Source organism: Bos indicus, chromosome 6, assembly GCF_029378745.1.
Source record: "Bos indicus isolate NIAB-ARS_2022 breed Sahiwal x Tharparkar chromosome 6, NIAB-ARS_B.indTharparkar_mat_pri_1.0, whole genome shotgun sequence".
Lineage (NCBI taxonomy): Eukaryota > Metazoa > Chordata > Mammalia > Artiodactyla > Bovidae > Bos > Bos indicus.
Genome location: NC_091765.1, coordinates 22,466,189 through 22,490,276, shown reverse-complemented (window position 1 = coordinate 22,490,276; position 24,088 = coordinate 22,466,189). Strand labels below are relative to the sequence as shown.

The 24,088-nt window shown below is 35.5% G+C and overlaps 1 protein-coding gene across 5 annotated transcripts in view; it reads right to left on the bottom strand.

The window, feature by feature from the left end:
* The window catches only part of CENPE (centromere protein E), an 81,264-nt gene that overhangs the window by 31,452 nt on the left and 25,724 nt on the right, over window positions 1-24,088 (bottom strand). For 4 of the 5 annotated variants that reach the window (XM_019962361.2, XM_070791129.1, XM_070791130.1 and 1 more), the window contains exons 16-28: window positions 23,044-23,211; window positions 18,941-19,015; window positions 18,602-18,721; window positions 16,047-16,169; window positions 15,795-15,960; window positions 15,246-15,400; window positions 14,440-14,754; window positions 14,058-14,330; window positions 13,758-13,916; window positions 6,948-7,151; window positions 4,835-4,993; window positions 2,773-3,063; window positions 2,490-2,648 (exon numbers count right to left, since the gene is read on the bottom strand). In XM_019962361.2, coding sequence (XP_019817920.2) covers window positions 2,490-2,648; window positions 2,773-3,063; window positions 4,835-4,993; window positions 6,948-7,151; window positions 13,758-13,916; window positions 14,058-14,330; window positions 14,440-14,754; window positions 15,246-15,400; window positions 15,795-15,960; window positions 16,047-16,169; window positions 18,602-18,721; window positions 18,941-19,015; window positions 23,044-23,211 — 2,367 coding nt within the window. The remainder of the gene's footprint in view (window positions 1-2,489; window positions 2,649-2,772; window positions 3,064-4,834; window positions 4,994-6,947; window positions 7,152-13,757; window positions 13,917-14,057; window positions 14,331-14,439; window positions 14,755-15,245; window positions 15,401-15,794; window positions 15,961-16,046; window positions 16,170-18,601; window positions 18,722-18,940; window positions 19,016-23,043; window positions 23,212-24,088) is intronic. The other variant, XM_070791128.1, reaches the window with a different exon arrangement.

Below are 24,088 nucleotides of genomic sequence, written 5' to 3'. Positions count from 1 at the left end.
CTGTATTTCAAGAGCAATAATAAGCTATTAAAAAGTTTTAAGGAGAAACATCACCTTGGCACAGAATGGGGAATGAATTACAGAAGTATGAAATGAATGGAGAGACCAGTTAGGAGGCTATTGCAGGAAAGCCAGAGAGAAATAATCCTGGCTTGGATTAGGGTATTGGTAAAGTGTACTTTGGATGTAAACTGGAGAAGAAAATTATGACAGAATATGGAGAAGAGTGGGAGGATTTCACACATAGGCACATGCCTTAAAATCGACAAGGTTTTGATTCTTGGATTATAGAGGGAGTGGGGAGGAAGGGATAGTAGTAGGGTTGATTCTCAGATTTCTGACTGGATCGGTGAGGGAAATGGTAATGCCTATGGGATGCTGGAGAAATAAGTTTAAACACAGAAAGAAAACAGTGTTTTTGACTTTATCCTTTCCTGTAATTTAACACTGCTTTTTCTAAATCATTTTCAATACTTAAGAAAACAAGTCTCTTCCCTGAAACATTTTCCTTCATTATCCATAGTTTCTTAGTATTTATGAGCAGTTTTTAGTTGTTCTATTTCCAATCACTTCGTAATTCAGAGACACTTAAAGAAAACTGGTAGGAATATTATAACTATGAATGCTCTCTTTCTCACTTATAAAATATAAAACACTTATTAAATGGGAGGAAAGGATGAGACATACTTTAGCCAAAGTTTCTCTCATCTCCTCAGTTGGTCACATTCAATCTAAAGTGCTTCTATTGTCATTTTAATATTCTCTGTTTCCTTAGTGAGAGATTTTATTTCCTTGTGACTTTCTTGAAGTTTTGCAGCCATCCTGAGACTTTCCATTTCTATTCTTGCTAGCGTTGTTGAATCTTTGGTTTGGATTGTTCTTTCAACAGCTCTGGTTCATCTATTGCTTCCTGAGTAGCAGTGATTTCTTTCACATTAGGAAGTAGCTCCCGTTCCTCATGAAGCACTGGGATCTTGCCATATTCATATAATACTAAGGGTACTATCTAGACATTGTTGTCACAATTTTTAAAGGGAAAAGACGAGGATATTCTCCATAGCAATGGAAGTGATTTTAAACCTTCATGGCCTACCACGGACCACAATCTCCTATTTACTCACTTTCCCTTGATTCCTACTCAAACTATTCATGACTGCTAGTCATATTCTGTCAAAATTTTCTTTCTTCTCCAGTTTATACCCAAAGTACACTTTACCAATAAATTATTAATCCAATCAGCTGCATGCTTAATTTCTATCAGTTCAATTCAGTTGCTCAGTCACGTCCAACTCTTTGCAACCCCATGGACTGTAGCATGCCAGGCCTCCCTGTCCATCACCAACTCCTGGAGCTTGCCCAAACTCATGTCCATGAGTTGGTGATGCCATCCAACCATCTCATCCTCTGTCGTTCCCTTCTTTTCCTGCCTTCAATCTTTCCCAGCATCAGGGTCTTTTCAAATGAGTCACTTCTTTGCATCAGGTGGCCAAAGTATTGGAGTTTCAGCTTCAGCATCAGTCCTCCCAAAGAATATTCAGGACTGATTTCCTTTAGGATGGACTGGTTAGATCTCCTTGCAGTCCAAGGGACTCTTAAGAGTCTTCTCCAACACCACAGTTTAAAAGCATCAATTCTTCAGTGCTCAGCTTTCTTTATAGTTCAACTCTCATATCCATAAATGGCTACTGGAAAAACCATAGCTTTGACTAGATGGACCTTTGTTGGCAATGTAATGTCTCTGCTTTTTATTATGCTGTCTAGGTTGGTCATAACTTTTCTTCCAAGCAGTAAGCGTCTTTTAATTTCATGGCTGCAGTCACCATCTGCAGTGATTCTGGATTCATTTCTATACTAGTTCTGATTCATTGCTATACTAGTTCCATTTCACTGATTCATTTCTATATTAGTTCTCAAATACAACCGGAGAAAATTCAGAGCTGAGCAGATTATATCCCAATAAATGAATGGCCCCATTCTCAGATTAATTCTAATGCTACTTAACAAATTTTTTATGTGTAAAGATTGATTTCCTCTTTCCATGATCACTAATGTTACTGTCATATTTCTGCATTTATCAAATTGGAATTGAGAATGTTTTTTATATGCTCATATTGGAGAAAAAGAGCAATGTCTTATTCATATCCACAGTCTCAATACTGAGCACACAACAGGCTTTTAACATAGGTTGGTCTAGTGTATGTTTCATTCTCTCCATAGCATTTGTTATTATTGTAAATTATCCTATTCATTTGATTGCTTATTTGTTGATAATCTCTTTCCACTACAAAATAAGTTCTATGACTGCAGAGGATCTGTCCACCTTGTTCCCACTTTATTTCTATAATCCAGGACTGTACCCGATACATTAAAAACTCAACAAATATTACTCAATAAATGAATTAATTATAACCCATTCACTACCTATCTTTCCTTCAAAGGAGAAAGAAAAGGGAAAGAAAAAGAAAGGATGGAAAGAAGGAAGGACAAACCTTTTCTTGCAGTTCAGTTCCGGATTTTTCTAAGTTCTTCTGAATATTTACTATCTGAGCTGTCTTCTCAGAAATGGTTCTTCTGAGTTCTTCAATAGTCTCTTGGTGTTCCTGTAGATGCAGGTGGGCCATCTGTAGTTCTTCTTTTCTTTCTAGACCCTTTATTAGGAAGTGAAATTTAAAGAATAATTGTAAGAACATCATCCACCACTGCCTCCCCCTTTCCAATCGACTCAGTCTTTAAAGAAACATTTAATAGATGAAAGAAAAGGCCGTGACTTACTGTAGCTTCAATCTCTCTTATGTGTTCTTTAAGCTTATTTCTCTCTACTTCAGATGACTCCTGTAATTTCTTTAGATCATTTCTTTCTTTGGTTATGAATTTCATTTCCTCACAATTTTCATGAAGTTTCTGAGCTAACTCTATCTTCTCAATTTTTATACGTTCCAATGTTAATTCTTGGTTCTTTAGTTCATTCTTTAAGTTTTCCATTTCATTCATCTTTTTCTGCATCTTGCTCATCTCTTCTTGTGCACTAAGCAGTTGCTGCTGTTTTTCTTGCAGTTGTTGGCTCTTAAGAAATACAGTTTTTATAATTACTATTTTGTCTATACTCTCTTAAAATTCTTATGTAAAATCTACTTTGCAAACTGAAATAATCATGATCACAGCCTTGTCGACTACTCCAAAATAAGCAGATAAGGGGCATTAAAAGTAAAATAGCCTTCTAGGTACAATGTCTAGTGGGTCAAATAGCATCCCACACCAAATTCAAGTCTACCCAGACCCCGAGTACCTGATCTTCTTTGAAAACAGGGTTTCTGTGGATGTGATCAGTTAAGGACTGAGAAGGAAGCCTCCTAGATTAAGGTCGGCCCTAAATCCTAAATCTTGTCCTTATAAGAGACAGGAGGACACACAGAGAAGATGGAGGCAGAGACTGGAGAGATGTAGCTATAAGCCAAGAAACACCAGTGTCAGCTGGGAGTCAAGGACAGGAAGAGGAATTAAAGGATTCTTCCCTAGAGCCTTCGGGGGGAGCCTGGTCCCGCCAACACTGTGATTGTGAACTTCTAAGATGCAGAACTGTGAAAGAATAAATTCTTGTTGTTTTAAGCCATCAAGTTTATGGTAATTTGATACAAAAGCCCTAGGAAACTAATATAGTGCCACTAGGTTAATCAAGGAAGAATGTGAAAATGAGAAAAACTAAAAAACAAAAGAGATTAATTAAATATGCAGACATCACTGTGCCAAATAACTATAATGCCACGTCTCTTAAGAACTTGAATAATTTACTTCCATTTCTAGTGCGGGCCATATGAAGTGGCCCAAACAAAGAAGCATTAACTTTTACATAAGCTCAATGATTTCCCTCCTTTAGGAGGAATATGAAATAGAAATTAGGTCTTAACATATTCAATTAGGTTATAGTAAAAGGGATGAGAATTAAGAGAATCCATATTAGGAAAAAATATACAGAAGCACAATGGAAATCACCATATATTATCTGTAATGAATGTGATACTGCTTCTAGAATATACAGAAAGATCTCAGTGGGTGCATTTTAGAATTACTCGGGGAATATAATTATTACGAGAGTCTTAGACTTTTCTACAAATTTTACAATAGCATCTTATTGACAATATCTAAGTGATAATACAGTCATCCCTTGTTACCCACGGAAGAGTAGTTCCAGGACCTCTGCAGTTATCAAAATCTATGAACGCTCAAGTCCCTTTTATAAAACGATAACTATTTGTATATAACCTAAACACATCCTCTCATATACTTTAACTCATCTCTAGATTACATATGGTACTGAATACAATATAAATGCTATGTAAATAGTTGCCCAAGTGTGGCAATTCTGGGTTTCAGTTTTTGGAAATTTCTGTATTTTTCCTCTGAATATTTCTGATCTGTGGCTAGTTGAATCCATGGATGCAGAACCTGCAGATACAGAGGGCTGACTGTAGAGATGAATCTCACATTTCAGAGCATGACTAATGCATCCCTATAAGGGCAGAATCTTTGTTTTGTTGACCAATGTATCTCAAGAGCCCAGAAGAGTGCCTGGCTACAGCAGTGCTCAATAAGCACTTGATGAACGAATATATCAAATGACTTGTTTAGAAAAATGAAGGCCTTCCCCCATCTAAAGACTCCAGAATAATATAATCGTCACAAAGGATGTTGGTTAACATCTCAGTAGGAGTTGAAATTGTCCAAAATATTGTCCATTAAGATCTGTTCATCTGAGAGGTTATTTCAATTTAGGTTTGCTGGAAAGTACAAATTTTAGTCAGGAAAAATGACCAGGAAGATAACTTTAAAAAGTCACCTTTTCCTTTAGCTTTTCTTGAACTTCTGATAGTTTTTCACAGGTCCTAGAAAGCTCTTCTTCTTTCTTAATGGTATGGTTCTTTTCTTGTGCAACAATATCCTGTTGTTTTTTAAGTTCGTTTCCAAGAAATCTTAATTCTTCCTGGTTTTCAATGGTCTAGAATTTTTTTTAAAAAGTTGAGATCAAAATAGTACTCACTTACATTTAAGAAATCAGGTAAAAAGCAGAATTTACTTTAGCCAAAAAATGAAGAGATCATGACAAAGTATATTGGAAAAGATTAATATAAAAAGTGAGTCTTTAATCATATAAATGCCAAGAATCTGATTTTTTAAGTACTGTTTCTTCATTGCTCACCTTACAATCCTATCATGAGAATTAGAACTGGGTTTAGTATTTTATCATGAGAGATTTGCTCATTTTCTACCCCTAAGCCAAAAGACACTTTTAAGCTTTTGTTGACAACAGATAATATGAGACACTTATCTATATATCTATATATGGTTATGGTCTTTTCATATGCTGGAATGGCTTTGATTTTACACATTGCTTAATAGCAAGCTCAAAATGGCAGCACTGCTTAGTAGCATGAGGTGGACTAATTCAAGTTATTAAGCTTAAACAGTAACATTCTTAAGTATTCTTAAGAATACTTAACATTCTTAAGTCACAAAAGCATCTCAAGCCAGAGACTGATAAATGAATATGACTTTTGTCTGTATTGTTACTTACAGTCAATAATTCTAACCAAAAGACAATCCCAAGAAACACAGAAAACCACACAGAAGGTCAGGTGCTACTCTGATCTATAGCAAACTTCTCAAAGTATTAATTTCATTCTAGGTACATTATATTGTCTCTAAATTTAGAAAAAAATACTAAAGTAGGTTTGCAAATATTGGCAAACATTAACAATAAACAATTAAAAATGAAGTAAAAAAACTGCAACAGCATATATAAAAGAGAAACATTTAGGAACAAATTTAATAAAATATGGAAAAGATCTGTAGACTGAAAAGTATTACATATCACAGACACAGCAAATAATTTATAAAAAGATAAACAATGGCCAATAAGCAATCTCATGCTAGTAAGCATGAAAAGATGCCCAATATCTTTATAGTCATGAGGGAAAGGCCATGAAAACTATGAGGCACACGCCCAACAGAATGGTTACCATTAAACACAACAATACTGTGAAGTGTTGGTGAGGATGTGGGGTCACCAGAATTCTTTTAATTTGCTGACAGAAATATAAAATGGCACAACTACTTTGGAAGTCAATCTAGTAAATTTTCAGCAAGTTAAATATATATCTCCCTATGATCCAGCTATTCCATTTAGATATTTATCCTAGAGACATAAAAAAAATCTCCATAAAAATATTTGTTTATGAATGTTTACAGCATCGTTATTCAAAATAGCCAAATAGTGAAGAGAATCTAAATTTCCACCAGCAGGAGAAAGTCTAAACAAATTGTAGCCTTTCCAACAATGGAATGCTACCCAGCAATAAGCAGGAGACTAGAAAGAAGACATGGGGTTCCCAGGTGGCGTTAGTGATAAAGAACCTGCCTGCTAATGCAGGAGACATAAGAAACAAGGGTTCAATCCCTGGGTCGGGAAGATTCCCTGGAGGAGGGCAGGGGAACTCACTCCAGGATTCACGCCTGGAGAATCCCACAGACAGAGGAGCCTGGTAGGCTATGGTCCATAGGTTGCAAAGAGTTGGACACGACTGGAGCAACTTAGCACGCACACCCAGAAAGAAGACACAAAAGAGTGTATGCCGTGTGATTCTATTTGTATGAATTTCTACAAGAGACAACGTGATTAAGGTAAAAACCATAAAGATAGTGACTACATGGGGCAGAGATTAAGATTGGGATTGAGTAGAAAAGGGGTCAAGGGAACATTCTGGGGTGATGTTCCACGTCCTGATGAAAACTGAAAGTCCACAGTAGAGATATTTGTCAAAAGTCATCAGACTGTATACTTGCATCTGTTACATTTATCACATGGCATGTAAGATATACCTGGATAAAACTGTAAAAGTCTAAAATACACAAGGACGAAAACGTACTGCAAAGTATACAGTGCTTAATCCTACCATTTCAATGTTTTCTCTTAGGTCAGTCTTCAGTTGTTCCTTTTCTGCTGTAATACTCTCTAACATTTGTTGCAGTTCATTTTTCTCCTGTATCAAAGAAAATATCTTTCTCTGTTGCTCAGTTAGCTCATTATCCTCAGCATCTGTGATCACAGCTTGGGTTTTTGTGGTTTCCAAATTTTGGCTTTTATCTATGCCAACCATCTAAAATATAAATACAGTGAAGAGTTTCTTAGTTAACAATACTTTTAATAATAATAATAAAAACAGCCAACACATATTACTTATATATCAGGCAATATTTTCATATATTGACATACTTAATCTTCACTATAACTTTATGAGGTAGGTACTATTATTATCTCCATTTGACAGATGAGGAAATAATCCCAGAGAGGATAGGTCACTTGCCCAAGGTCACTCAGAGATGAATAACCAGGTTTTGAACCCAATGCTCTGGCTCCAGTGTGTGCTCTTGTGCCTGATCACTAATAAGAACTACCTAAACAGCTGACAGAATGTGGTCCACTGGAGAAGGGAATGGCAAACCACTTCAGTATTCTTGCCTTGAGAACCCCATGAACAGTATGAAAAGGCAAAATGATAGGATACTGAAAGAGGAACTCCCCAAGTCAGTAGGTGCCCAAAATGCTACTGGAGATCAGTGGAAAAATAACTCCAGAAAGAATGAAGGGATGCAGTCAAAGCAAAAACAATACCCAGCTGTGGATGTGACTGGTGATAGAAGCAAGGTCTGATGCTGTAAAGAGCAATATTGCATAGGAACCTGGAATGTTAGGTCCATGAATCAAGGCAAATTGGAAGTGGTCAAACAGGAGATGGCAAGAGTGAACGTCGACATTCTAGGAATCAGCAAACTAAAATGGACTGGAATGGGTGAATTTAACTCAGATGACCATTATATCTACTACTGTGGGCAGAAATCCCTCAGAAGAAATGGAGTAGCCATCATGGTCAACAAAAGAGTCCAAAATGCAGTACTTGGGTACAATCTCAAAAACGACAGAATGATCTCTGTTCGTTTCCAAGGCAAACCATTCAATATCATAGTAATCCAAGTCTATGTCCTGACCAGTAATGCTGAAGAAGCTGAAGATGAATGGTTCTATGAAGACCTATAAGACCTTTTAGAACTAACACCCAAAAAAGATGTCCTTTTCATTATAGGGGACTGGAATGCAAAAGTAGGAAGTCAAGAAACAACTGGAGTAACAGGCAAACTTGGCCTTGGAATATGGAATGAAGCAGGGCAAAGGCTAATAGAGTTTTGCCAAGAAAATGCACTGGTCATAACAAACACCCTCTTCCAACAACACAAGAGAAGACTCTATACACGGACATCACCAGATGGTCAACACAGAAATCAGACTGATTATATTCTTTGCAGCCAAAGATGGAGAAGCTCTATACAGTCAGCAAAAACAAGACCAGGAGCTGACTGTGGCTCAGATCATGAACTCCTTATTGCCAAATTCAGACTTAAATTGAAGAAATTAGGGAAAACCACTAGACCATTCAGGTATGATCTAAATCAAATCCCTTATGATTATACAGTGGAAGTGAGAAATAGATTTAAGGGACTAGATCTGATAGATAGAGTGCCTGATGAACTATGGATGGAGGTTTGTGACACTGTACAGGAGACAGGGATCAAGACCATCCCCATGGAAAAGGAATGCAAAAAAGCAAAATGGCTGTCTGGGGAGGCCTTACAAATAGCTGTGAAAAGAAGAGAAGCGAAAAGCTAAGGAGGTAAGGAAAGATATAAGCATCTGAATGCAGAGTTCCAAAGAACAGCAAAGAGAGATAAGAAAGCCTTTGTCAGCGATCAATGCAAAGAAATAGAGGAAAACAACAGAATGGGAAAGACTAGAGATCTCTTCAAGAAAATTAGAGATACCAAGGGGACATTTCATGCAAAGATGGGCTCAATAAAGGACAGAAATGGTATGGACCTAACAGAAGCAGAAGATATTAGGAAGAGGTGGCAAGAATACACAGGAGACCTGTACAAAAAAGATCTTCACGACCCAGATAATCATGATGGTGTGATCACTCACCTAGAGCCAGACATCCTGGAATGTGAAATCAAGTGGGCCTTAGAAAGCATCACTACAAACAAAGCTAGTAGAGGTGATGGAATTCCAGTTGAGCTATTTTAAATCCTGAAAGATGATGCTGTGAAAGTGCTGCACTCCATATGCCAGCAAATTTGGAAAACTCAGCAGTGGCCACAGGACTGGAAAAGCTCAGTTTTCATTCCAATCCCAAAGAAAGGCAATGCCAAAGAATGCTCAAACTACTACACAATTGCACTCATCTCACACGCTAGTAAAGTAATGCTCAAAATTCTCCAAGCCAGGCTTCAGCAATACGTGAACCGTGAACTTCCAGATGTTCAAGCTGGTTTTAGAAAAGGCAGAGAAACCAGAGATCAAATTGCCAACGTCCGCTGGATCATGGAAAAAGCAAGAGAGTTCCAGAAAAACATCTATTTCTGCCTTATTGACTATGCCAAAGCCTTTGACTGTGTGGATCACAATAAACTGTGGAAAATTCTGAAAGAGATGGGAATACCAGACCACCTGACCTGCCTCTTGAGAAACCTATATGCAGGTCAGGAAGCAACAGTTAGAACTGGACATGGAACAACAGACTGGTTCCAAATAGGAAAAGGAGTACGTCAAGGCTGTATATTGTCACCCTGCTTATTTAACTTCTATGCAGAGTACATCATGAGAAACGCTGGGCTGGAAGAAGCACAATCTGGAATGAAGATTGCAGGGAGAAATATCAGTAATCTCAGATATGCAGATGACACCACCCTTATGGCAGAAACTGAAGAGGAACTAAAAAGCCTCTTGATGAAAGTGAAAGAGGAGAGTGAAAAAGTTGGCTTAAAGCTCAACATTCAGAAAATGAAGATCATGGCATCTGGTCCCATTACTTCATGGCAAATAGATGGGGAAACAGTGGAAACAGTGTCAGACTTTATTTTTTGGGCTCCAAAATCATTGCAGATGGTGATTGCAGCCATGAAATTAAAAGACGCTTGCTCCTCGGAAGGAAAGTTATGACCAACCTAGATAGCATATTCAAAAGCAGAGACATAACTTTGCCAACAAAGGTCCATCTAGTCAAGGCTATGGTTTTTCCAGTAGTCATGAATGGATATGAGAGTTGGACTGTGAAGAAAGCTGAGCGCTGAAGAATTGATGCTTTTGAACTATGGTGTTGGAGAAGACTCTTGAGAGTCCCTTGGACTGCAAGGAGATCCAACCGGTCCATTCTAAGGAGAACAGTCCTGGGTGTTCATTGGAAGGACTGATGCTAAAGCTGAAACTCCAATACTTTGGCCACCTCATGCGAAGAGCTGACTCACTGGTAATGACTCTGATGCTGGGAGGGATTGGGGGCAGGAGGAGAAGGGGATGACAGGGGATGAGATGGCTGGATGGCATCACCAACTTGACAGACATGAGTGAGTAAACTCCGGGGTTGGTGATGGACAGGGAGGCCTGGCATTATGCATCATGGGGTCTCAAAGAGTCGGACATGTCTGAGCAACTGAACTGAACTGAAACAGCTATAGATATAACAATTATCTTTATGTATGATGGGTTAACCCGATTTTCTGAAAAAGTAAGCTACTTTGGGCTCTATCATTTTATTTCTTTCCTTAAAAGCTGGAAATCATTCCCTATTCCCAATAAGAATATTCCCACCTTTCATTTTCAGAAGCAGTGCATACTTACTTACAATGGTAAGTATGCACCATTCTAAGTATACATGTAGAGGGAAAAGTAATTTTGGTAGAAATATATCTCACATTATAACAGTATAATTCATCTTTTCTCAATATATAATTGTCAATTACTGCTTAAGAAAAGCACGTTATATAAATTCATTTATCCATAATAAGTCTTAACCAAATGTAACTTAAAATGTGAAGTCCCTGGTAAAAGGAGACTAAGACTAACATCACAGTTGTTGGCATGAAATTGGAGTTGACTCATTGGAAAAGACTCTGATGCTGGGAGGGATTGGGGGCAGAAGGAGAAGGGGATGACAGAGGATGAGATGGCTGGATGGCATCACTGACTCGATGGACGTGAGTCTGAGTGAACTCCAGGAGTTGGTGATGGATAGGGAGGCCTGGCGTGCTGTTATTCACGGGGTCGCAAAGAAGCGGACACAACTGAGCGACTGATCTGATCTGATATACCTTTATACTAGTCTAATAAATATTCAACTCCATACTGGTCACATATGTCTTAAAAGGTTTTTATAAAGATCTATAATTAATGTTAGAAAAAAATCTGAAAAATAAAGAGAAAAAATACCATCAATATCACAAACACAACCACTATTAGAATTCTGGAATATTTCATCCCAGTGTTTTCCATTAACTTTTTAAAAACATAGCAATCATAATTAATTTACATATATAGGATTCATTGTAGCTTTTCTTTTTCATGTAGATCATATGCATTTTCCCATACTATTATGTAAACTTCAAATTAGTATTTTTAGTAGTTTCTTTGTTCTCTAGAGTGGATAAGGACAAACCATCCTTTGTTTAGTTACCCTCTTAAGTGCTGGCAATACTCATGAGCTTCTGACAATGTTGCACACCGTGGAGCTAACTGTATGAGAACTTAAGGTGGGGAACATATAGCCTTTGGGAGCAGTTTGTCAGATACTATAATTCGCACTCCTGAATTTTTGCTGCTACTGCTAAGTCACTTCAGTCGTGTCCGACTCTGTGTGACCCCACAGACGTCAGCCCACCAGGCTGCCCCGTCCCTGGGATTCTCCAGGCAAGAACACTGGAGTGGGTTGCCATTTCCTTCTCCAATGCATGAAAGTGAAAAGTGAGAGTGAAGTCTCAGTCGTGTCCGACTCAGCCACCCCATGGACTGCAGCCCACCAGGCTCCTCCGTACTGGAGGCAAGAGTACTGGAGTGGGCTGCCATTGCCTTCTCCATCTGAATCTTTACTCCTAAACAAAGAAATATCTACAAAGACAAAGAAGATAGAGACAAAGTATTCTGATAACCAAGGTACATTTCAAAACTGAACTCAGACTAGGAAATATTTCAGCTACTGTGGTTATGAGTAAAATTTAATTTCTGTAGAGACACACTAGAGAAACTGCATTTCCAAAGAGAGAGACATCAAGTAGGTTGAAAATGGGCACTCCAAGAGGATTTCTGACAGACCTACTAATAGACCTCTGTGGTGCCCAGAACAGAGGGGTCCCAGGAGATTCCTGGACCCTCTCTTTTATCTACATGGGTGATTCCAGCATGAATATGGTTATCACTGGACCAAGGTGATCTCAGCCTTCCCGCCCAGACTTCAAGACCTCTAATAAACAGAATGGTGCCGAAAATTCCATCAGACCCTTTGTCACCATGGAAGCTTCTAGCATGAACATAATACTACAGAAGCCATGTGGTCCCAATGAGTATAACTTTCCTCACTTCTCATTTATTGTCTCCTCATGTGTGTGTATGTTAGTCATTCTGTCGTGTCTAACTCTTTGTGACGCCATGGACTCCTCTGTCTGTGGAATTCTCCAGGCAAGAATATTGGAGTGGATTGCCATTTCCTTCTCCAGGCCTCCTTCTCATGGGGCACTATGATTGCATTAGTTTTAAAGCAGATATACATTGTTATATCTTATTCTAAATAAACTATTCAAAAAACCTTCCCCTTACGAAAGCAGAAGTTATAAACTTCAAATTAAGGTCAAGAACCTTTGGCCCACGGTTGATCCAAATTATAGACAAACTGAGAACATGAGATAATAGAAGAAGTGAAAGGCCTTAAGCATAGGAGAGAGAAGAGAAAGCTCCTTTTCCAACACCGGAATATTGTGTGTCAGGGCAGAAGGGGAAAAAAGAAGCTAACTTAAACTGTATAAAAATTTAAAACTTCTGTGCATCAGAGGACACAATCAATAGAGTGAAAAGACAACCTATGAAATGGGAGAAAATACTTGCAAATCATAAAACTGATAAAGGGTTAATATCCAAAAAATAGAATTCTTACAACAACAAAAAACCAACTTAAAAATGGGCAAAAACTTGAACAGACATTTCTGCAAAGATAAACACATAGTTTACAAACAGTCTGTGATATTTTGTTTTGGCAGCCCTAGCAGACTAATATGCCTCCCTTTAAAAAAATCACCATTAGCATCCCAATGCATATAATTACATTTGTAACTGATTGAATAATCAGTTAGGTATTATTTTTTTTAAAGTGGTTTTTCTTCTACAGTCTCAGGGCAAAATGAATCTTACTATCCAGAATAAATTAAGGTAAGATTTAAGCACCTAAGAGTAAAATTAAGGCCCAAACCCTAGAAATAGACACAAACACGATATACAGATTGATTCTATAGCAAACTCAAAACAAACATAAAGTATACAAAATCCAACATAAAACAAATATTTTAGCCATAATAAGCACAGAATCTTTCTCACACTCTTAGAGTTCAGTGAGTTTTGAAGATGTGCAAATCATATCAGGTCTCAGAAAAAAGGTCAGCTCAAAATCTGAATTAGTATTTTTTGTCTTTTCCTTTTCAAACTGATGGTAAGCAGTTATATTTGAAGTTATTTAAAAGACATTAGGCTTAAGCATGTAAATTATTCTGAGTTATTACTACTGTGAATAATAACGATTGAGATTACCATTATGTACTTTAGTGTTTGAGGTTAAGGTTATATACTTAAGTGTCAAGGTTTTATGATATCTTTGACCAGAAACACTCCTTACCTTTTCCTGAAATTCATCCCTAGTTTCTTCTAAGTTTTCTTCTATATGCAAATTCTTGGAAGTTTCCTCAGAAATTTTCATTTTTAGCATGTTAATTGTTTCTTGGTGTTGTTTCAAAGACTCAAGCGCATTTCGTAGCTGTTCCTGGGTGTCTATATTCTTTGTCAGAGAAATAGAAAATAATTTTCATTAGAATATGAAACAATGAAAATAATTTTACAGTTACTGCTTGATCGTAAATAATAAATGATGGCTTCTGAAAGAGGCTCTAAGATTTCAAAAGTTCAGTCAAAACCTTACCATATTTATAGTATCCTGAATGTCACTTTTGAGTTGGTCCCTCTCAGTTTGTAGGCTCTCTTGGAGTTGTTTTTGATCATCTTTTTCTTGGGTTAAGGTTTTTACTTCTACTAGTGTTTGTTGAAATTTCTCAGTAATCAGTGTTTTTTCCTTTTCTACCATTTGCAGCCTAGAATCCCTACTTTCTAATTGTTTCTTCAGCTCTTCCACTTCCTTTGATCTTTCTTGATTCTCAGTTGTTTTTTGTTGAAGTTCTTGGGTTTTGTGAGAGAGCTGTAAGATAAGAAAAAATAAATGTGAAAAGCAGATCATTCTGTGACATATATACGGAAGCAAAACCCCAGAACAAAGATCATTTCCCTAGAGGATGTCCTGCACTAACCTCTGCCTTCAAAGCCTCCAAATTTAACCCAAGTTCTTCAGCTTCTTTAGAGAGATTTCCTATTTCTTGATTCAATTTGGCATTTTCTTCAAGGACCATTTTATACTTTTGCTCAAATTCAATACAGTGATTTTTAACATCTTGGAATTCTTGATCAGTGCTTTCACAACTCAACTGGGGAGTTGGTAGATCATTTTTAGTGCTCCCAATTTCTTCAAGTAAACCTTGAATTCTACTTTCCTTATCAACTACTTCAGAAGACAATTTGTCTTTTTCTGATGTTACTATATAGAGCTCTTCAGATTTATCACGTATCTGTGGAAAAGAAAGAAAACTTAACTATGAAAGCAAGATATGATATAGTTGACCAGTTTTGAGGAAAAAAGCTTTCTTTGCCTTACTCCCTCCCCACCAAAGACACTGAAATTAAACAAAGGTTTGATTGAGGAATGGCAATATTTTTCTTGTCATATCTCTTTAACACATACTATCCTGTTTACTTGCAAAGCTTTGCTTTCTAATCTCTGGTTCTAATAAGAATTGCACACAGAAGGACACTCAGTAGAAACACAATCAGGATGTGTCTTTAAATCCTTACCTATCATTTTAAAATGTTTTCTATCTTTCTGATGAGGCAGGCATTGCATGATTTTTCCTAGAATTTTACTTGTATTTCTATTGCTAACAAACTGAATCAAACATTCATAGTCTCTTGCCTGGCACTTTATAATAAATTACGGCAAAATATTTAAGGTACTTCGCCAAGGTTTTTACTTCATGAGTTGTTTTCTTAAAAATATGTTTACCTCTTTCCTTAGCATTTCTACTTCTGAAGGTAAAGATTTCAACTCTGACAGCAAATTAACTTCATTATGCAAAGTTTCATTTTCTTCGACTGCTTTATTCAATTCTTTCTGCAGATGGGTTATTTTTCTTTCCAATTCCATATTAGACAGAAAATCTAGAAAATTTTTAGTAAGTTTAAAACAGCTTGCAATTATTGGGTCAATCTAAATTATGCATGTAGTTAGATTATTTAATCAGATTGTATAAAATTTATTAAAGAAAGAGTCAGTATTGGTAAATAGTTAATCCAATAGTTAATCACCTTGTCCAGGATTGGGTTCAATTTATTTTAGAAATAATTTTTAAGCTCTTCTGATTTAATGTCTGATAGAAATGATTTAACGTTTATAAATTCTGATACCAAATGACAGTAACATTTAACATTAAGCAATTAAAAACACCAGAGAATAATGGATTTTTAATCACTGGAATACAGCTGCAAAATCTTTTAGGTATTGTTCTATATAAAGACAGATTTGCAAAGAGGTAAGTCTGAAATGATAAAATACCTTTTGGAACTTTGCCATCTATAAGGGAGGTGAGTTTTGTTATTTCATTAAAAGAAGATTGTAATTCTTTCTCCAGATCAACTTGCATTTTCTTTTTCGCCTCCAACTGACTTTGATATAACTGAGTATCATTTTCCATCTGCTTGCACGTACTTGCAAGTTCTTTCTATTGAGAGAAACACTGTAAATTCACAGAAATGTACTGTGAAATGAATTTCAACTGTTATTGTAAATATTATAAAAATCACTCACCATTTTCTCTTTCAGCTTTAGATTTTCACTTCTAAGAAAGGCTGATTCTCTCTTAGCATCAAGAGCTACAGTTTCGACATCAAGCAGAGTCTGTTTCATTTGTTTTAGGTCTTCAGTGTTTTCCTTTACACATGACAAAAAGGATTTAGTGAAATCTAATTTTGTTAGATTTGGAAAAGCCAATATATACATGTATGTTATTCCTAAGAAATGAAAAATGATTACAATATGCAAATTACCAAATGTATTTTTAGAATTAAGATAAAAATGAATAACATTTTTCATAATAAAAATATTTTAGGGAATTTTAAGGGGTTCAGTGGTTAGGATTCAATGCTTTCACTGCCAGGGCCTGGGTTTGATCCCTGGTCAGGGAATTAAGATCCTACAAACCATGTAATACAGCCAAAAGAGAAAAATTAAAAAAAAAATTCTAGCTATAATGTTTCAAATTATACATGCATCATGTAGAAGTACTATAGTAATTCTGCTATTGTTTAAAAAGGATAACATAATTGTTTCTCACCTAGCCTGTTAAAGTTTTCTATGTATTTTTATTTTTTGCTTTACTCGTTTTTTATGTTTTGTTTTGGTCTTGCTGCAGGTCAAATGGGATCTTAGTCCCCCTACCAGGGATTGAACCTGTGCCCCCTGAAGCATAAGTATGGAGTCTTAACCACTGGAATGCTAGGGAAGTCTTTTTTTTTTTTTTTTAAGTTACTCTCTGCAAAACATGACAGGTGAGTAGTTAATAATTAAAATTAAGGATGTTTAATCACAAATTTAAAAAAAGATAAATAATTCAGTAGAAAAATAGAGAAAGGATATGAACAGGCAACTCACAGAAGAGAAAAAGGAAATGACTGATAAATATGAAAAAAAAATTTAGCTCATTTTTAGAAAGAAGTGGCAGTTTAACATGACTTTAGCCATACATGAATTCAACCATATGTCCTTGGCAAAACATTAATGGGTGCATGCATGAATCAATGAACTGGATGAATAAAGAGAAAGAAATAAACAACAATTAAAAAAATGGGTAGAGTCATCCCTGGCAGTCCAGTGGTTGGGACTCCAAGCTTCCAATGCAGGGTGCCTGGATCTGATCCTTGGTTGGGGAACTGAGATCCCACATGCCATGTAGCACAGCCAAAAAAATTAAGAAAAAAAAGGTGGTGGGGGGCGGAATTCTCATTCTATCAATAGACACACCAGGATTATATGAAAGTGTCTTTCTCTCCAAGGCCTTATAACAATAAGAACACTTTCAAAAAGATCATTTGCCATTAACAAAAGGTAATAAAAGAGTACCAACAGAAGATAACAAAAAGTACTCTGAAAAACTCAAATGCAAACAAAAGAAGAACAATAGCAGCTAATAATCTAAAATTTTTGGCTAGAAATTGCTGCCTTTTAAAAAGAGAGTTAAAAACTAGAATTCAACTGATACTTTCTTGAAGTAATCAAGTGAATTGAAAGAAAATAGAAAAAAAAAAGCTAATTCCACCATAAGATTCAGTACTGTTTAATGGCACGATCTTATACTGACCAAAATAACCTACAGCTACAGTTTCTGAAAAATATCAAACTGTTAAAACAGTTACTTCATTATAATGAGAATGCATTAATATATATACTAGTGAAATAAAATTAATGTAATTTATGAAATCATGCCCAGTTACATGTTTTATAGTTCTAATTACTAACCAATGTCAAGTGCTTACCTGAAGATACTGATTATATATTTCTCCATGTATTTGTATAAAGCCATTGAAAAAAATTTAAAAAATTTTTAATTACTGATTTTTAATGGAAGTCAGAGACATTACTTTGCCAACAAAGGTCCGTCTATTCAAGGCTATGGTTTTTCCAGTGGTCATGTATGGATGTGAGAGTTGGACTGTGAAGTAAGCTGAGTGCTGAAGAATTGATGCTTTTGAACTGTGGTGTTGGAGAAGACTCTTGAGAGTCCCTTGGATTGCAAGGAGATCCAACCAGTCCATTCTAAAGGAGATCAGCCCTGGGTGTTCTTTGGAAGGAATGATGCTAAAGCTGAAACTCCAGTACTTTGGCCACCGCATGCAAAGAGCTGACTCATTGGAAAAGACTCTGATGCTGGGAGGGATTGGGGGCAGGAGGAGGAGGGGACGACAGAGGATGAGATGGCTGGATGGCATCACTGACTCGATGGACGTGAGTCTGAGTGAACTCCGGGAGTTGGTGATGGACAGGGAAGCCTGGCATGCTGCGATTCATGGGGTCGCAAAGAGTCCGACACGACTGAGCGACTGTACTGAACTGAATGGAAGTTCATCACTAACTTGTTTACATTCGATTGAAGGATAGTATTGTTAACTCTAATTTTTATCCATAAAATGGAAATGATATTAATTGTGCCTCTCTCACAGGATTAAATAAAATACTGTACTTAAAACAACTAGAACAATGCCCAGCACATAGTAGTATACATATTTGCAATGATGATGATAGTATAACTACAAATACTAATGTCAAATGTCAAAATGATGATACAATAAAATAAATCTGACTTTTACCGATGAGTATGACGAGTCCATTTTCCTACTTTCTGACTTCTGAGATTCTATGTATTCCTGTAGCTTCTTAATCTGGTCTTCCTTTTCTCTAAGCAGCTCTACTTTTGAACTTAGTTCATTCTAAAACATTTAAAGGAGAATGAAACAATTTAAATGGGTTTCAATTTTAAGGAATTAAAAAGAACTTACATTTAATAGTTTAAATCAGTAGATAGCAAAATTCAAAGAGTTGAGATTTTAAAAATATAATTCCCTCTATTTTCTGAAATCATATTTAATTACATAGATGTTTTACAGTTTGGGCTCCTTATCAACAGAAATATCAACATAAATGCTCACCTCAAGATCTTGATTATATACTTCTGCATGCTTAACTAAATTCTTTAAGTTGGAAATTTCATGAATTAGTTGCATCTGTAAGAGCATGTGAACAGGCAACAGAGCAAACCAACAGTTAATAAAGCAAAAAAAAAAAAAAAAAAAGATAGCATTCATTCACCGCTCTAGAATCACCCAACACAGCAAGAAGGACTGGGAAAGCAACTGTTTAAGCTACTGCAACAAAGCACCTCGTTATTTAAAAAGAAACAAATAAAACCCCAAACTCTCCAGCCAAACAAAAAATCCCCAAACCCTACAAAACAAACAAATAAGAAAAAAGAAGAAAAGCCTAAGCATGACCCCAAAATAGCTACGTCATCTGTTAATAAAGCTATAATAACGTCAAAAGCAAATTAGCATTCACCATTTGTAGAAGACATAGTGGTAATCAAACTCTTAAAAAAAACATACTTTTTAATAGATTTTTGTTTTGGGTTAGGTCAGAAACGTATTTATTTTATAAGGTTTTTCTCTCTTTTGATAAATTATCCACCTAGCTTTATACTGGTATACTTTTAATGAGTTGTGACTTGAAATTTAGTTTTGGATTATGACAGTTTTAAGTGGTACCTTTATAATATTTTACTGTTCACCAAAGCTACAGAGATATGTATGGGATTATGAAATATTACCTTGTTGGTTTATTCTACTGGAAATACTGGAAAGACGGTGTTACTGCTTTATATTGTTCAACTGTCTAAAAGTATAAAGATTACTTAAAGATATGAGAATTTCTTTTAAAGTTTCTTTTTTATTGAAATATCTGCAGCATTAAATATTTAAGTACCAGAAACTTTAGTGTTCAAAACAAGTAAACTATAACAAAGATAAGTGTATTACCTCTTAGAGTTTCTTAATCTTCATAATCAGATGAGTCATTGGTGAGTAAAAGCAACTTCTAGTCAAATATAAGGGGCTTACAAAAATAGCATCTCATTTAAATAAAATTTTCTGGATGAATAACTCAGTCCTATCTAGTTTTAGATTTCAGACTACTGCTAGTTTGACATTTTTCTATTTTAGGTCAGCATTATTCAGTAGAAATATAATATGAACCAAATTTATAATTAAAAATTTTCTAGTAGCCACTATTAAAAGTAAAAAGAAATAGGTAGAATTAATTTTAATATAATTAGCCATGCCGTGCTCATGCTCAGTCGTGTCTGACTCTTTGCGACCCTTTGGACTGTGGCCTGCGAGGCTCCTCTGTCCATGGGATTTTCTAGGCAAGGATATTGGAGTGGGTTGCCATTTCCTCCTCCAGGGGATCTTCCCAACGCAAGGATTGGACCCAGGTCTCCTGTGTCTCCTGCACTGCAGGCAGATGCTTTATCCACCAAGCCATCGGGGAAGCCCCTTAACATAATTTAATCTAATAAATATAACTATTATACTTCATGTAATCAGTATTAAATTCATGTAACCTTTCATCTTTTTTTCATACTTAGGTCAGTAGAGACTGGCCCCATTTCGAGTGCTCAGCTGGCACATGTGATTAGTGGCAAGCCCATTGTTCAGCAAAGTTTTAATCTGTATTGTTACAATTTAAATTGGCTGGCTCTTTTACCTTTTCTTCTCTAACTTTTGAGCAAGGAAACCACATTTGACAGAAATGAAGAACTAAATAATTAACTTTAAGTTTTGAAAATATTTAGGAGGAAAAATTCCTTTACTTCTCATTTGAAATTGCTCTTCATTTTAAGTACTGGTTCAGATAAACAGAAAAAGATTAAGTAACTTTTGTAAAGAGATTAGTGTATTCTTCCAATGATGTATTGTTTAAAATGCAGAGAGTAGAGAATGTATATGATATGGTCAAAGTTAATCCACTGCTACATAAAAAATGTTGCATATTTCAGCTGTAATTTTTAGCAGGTGAAATGAAACATTTAATTAACATAAATATCTCTAAGTTGTGAAAATTATAAAATTAAATCAAGCTAAAATTGGTAGAGAAATGAAATTTCTCTTGTTCCCTGATCATGGTAATACTTGACCTTGTTTATTCCTTTCTCTAAAATTACTATTTAAATATCTTTACTACTGTATCTTTACTTGAAAATTACCCACAGCTTTAGTGATTTTTGACAAAACCCGTAGAAGCCAGGACAATGGTCACGTGTCCTAAGGCTGTAATTTGACTTTTACTCCTTTTTGGCTAAACTTTCCCCCAAAATGTAGGTTTTAGAAAATACTTCATTGCTTACAATGAACAGACTTTCATTTTTAGTTTAATATGGAATGGATATTGTAAAACTGTCTTTGAACAGATTAAGTTTGTATTACTTAAACTTTTAGGTTACTTCACAGAACCTAGAATTTCAAAGTGTCTCCAAGTAAAAATGAAGAGAATAGGATTATTTACCCCTTTCATGGTAAAAAGGAAAAAAAAAAATCAAGATGTGAGACTGTGTTATTTTTGTAATCTTTCTGTATGTGATTCAATTCGGTGAATTTGTTCACTTTTAGTGATTAATGGAATATATTTATTTAATGTAAGAAAAATTAGAGACATTATTGCTATACTTTGGGTATAAAATTGCCCAAAGTTAATTTTATACCATTTTATTTATAAGATACATATAAAAAATTAGGTAAGATTTTGGCATTAGAAGGGGACTTGAAAAGCTCCCAATTTAACTGCAAGAAGGAAGATACACAGAAAAGTAAGCCCTGAGAGATTTGATGACTTTCTCAAAGCCGTGCCCACAATTCATGCCAGGCTCAAATTGGTGGTGAGCTAATAAATAGCAAAACCAGAGCTTCATTCCAGGCAGTCTGCTCCAGAGACCATAGTCTTAAACACGATACCAGAACTTCCCTCTCAATAAAACTCAGATTACACGTTGAAGTCCACTCTTCTTTTCGTGATGTTTTACATTTTGTGAATTCACAAATTTTAAAACAAGTTCAATGGAACTCTGTGGAGAACTTACAGATTTTTGCCTCTCACACTATACCTATGAAATATAGAAGTAAATATACTACAGTTTGTAGGTAGAACTTGTGGCACAGAATCCTTTTTTTCCTTAAGAAAGAAAAACAGGTAAGAAACTATGAAACTGAGAAAAAAGAACTGTGTCCCTCTGGGCTCTCCACACAGAAATCTGAGAAGCGGCTACAAACTAACTCATATATTTTACCTACACCAAAACACTGACTCTCATTTTTAAGGGGATTCATGGATCATGTTGGGCTTCTCTTGTGGCTCAGCTGGTAAAGAACCCACCTGCAATGCGGGAGACCTGAGTTCGATCCCAGGGTTAGGAAGATATACTGGAGAAGGGAAAGGTTACCCACTCCAGTATTCTGGCCTGGAGAACTGCACGGACTATACAGTCCATGGGGTTGCAAAGAGGCGGACACGACTGAGAGACTTGCACTTCACTAAAGGATCATGTCCCAGGTCTGATAGTAGCTGTGGATTCTTACTCTAGAAAACTGAATATGGACTTCAAAATTCCATAAAATAATTTCAAAATGTTTATGAACTCTAGGTTAAGGACTCTACACTAAGAAATCTCTTGAATCTTTTGGACAGTTTCCAAATCCCAAAGTCTGATGGCTTCTGCATTAGCTTAACATGTAGCCTAATACTACACACAGTTATTTAGGTATATACTTTCTAAAAAAACAAAATTCATTAATAGAAAGTATCTATATATAAAACATTCATCTGGATATTAAAATTCATGTTGGTCTCAGAAGGAAATGGCTATAGTCTAGGCAGCACTTCTCATATGCTCAACAAATTAAATACTTTAATATACAAATTATAAGGAAATAATTTCTTCAAGACAAATCCATCAATAGGCAGATTCACCAAACCTTCCTAAAGATGTTCTTAATTTCTTCTTGTGCATAAGCACAAGAGAAACAAATATGATTTAACTATTTTTAAAATAATATAAATAAATTATTTCTTAAATTCCCTAAATTGTGTATATATGTGGAAAACAGGTACATCTTCAATATCTCAAGTTTAGAAATAAATATTTTTAAGAGAACACTTCCTTTAAACTTGTGTTTTTAGTTTAGTTTCACATTTCCACACTCTTTACCTCTTGATCTTTCTCTGCTTTTCTTTCTAGAGCTTCAAATTCATCCAAATCATTCTTTTCTTTTAATTTCAATTCCATTTCTTCATTTTCTCTTCTTAAATGTTCATAGTCTAGTACGAGGTTATCATAGTTAGCACGAAGTGAATTCAATTCACTTTCTAAGTTTTCCTATTGTAAACAAAACCAAAATTTCAAGTTAGAAGTCTAATCATATATTCTTTGTTTTCTTAACTAAAATTTAGATTAACCAAATAATTAATTTAACTTTGAATCATTTGGTGGTTCAGGCCATTTTCTTCTTCAATATCTTTTTAACAGTCCAGCTTGATACAGAGTAAGATAAAGGGTCTGCAATTTTGGTAAACTAACTCAGAATAGAAGAAGACTATTTTGAAAAGGTTAGGATGAAAAAAAAAAAAGGATCATATAAACCAATGCTCTTCCTGTTCCTGACTGGAAAAGTCGAGTCAAAAGTAGGAGGTAGGGCTCATAAAATGGAATACAGGTCTTTAAACTCGTTAGTTATAAAGCTGATAATTTAACTGTCCATTTGTCTGACTACTATTTTATTTCTCAGGTATCTCTGAATTTAAGAAGTGAAACAGATTATTGATCTTTAAAACTCTAGTGGCTGCTAGGTTTTCCTATATTCAAAAGGGGTCTGTTTCTGCTTTCTACACTGTTTGAGAGTCAAACCATGAGTTAAAAACAAAACTAACATCAAGGATTTTCAAAAAACACTGAACTTCTAGGGTATGTTTTAGGGACATACAAACACTTTGTCTAAATACTTAACTAATTAAAACTAGTTGCAATGATCAGCTAATGGTCATAATAATTCCCAAGAATTACTGCAATTTTCCTCCAAAGTGAAAATAAAATTTTCTTTAATAAATACATTTGTAAAACTATACTTCTTTGAACATTAAGAGCCTAGAAAGTAAATATATAATTTAACTTACTATAGTATTGTTTATACTATTTATTTCTTAAACTCTTGATAAGACAATAGACACTTACTTTTAATATTCAGTATTATCTGGCA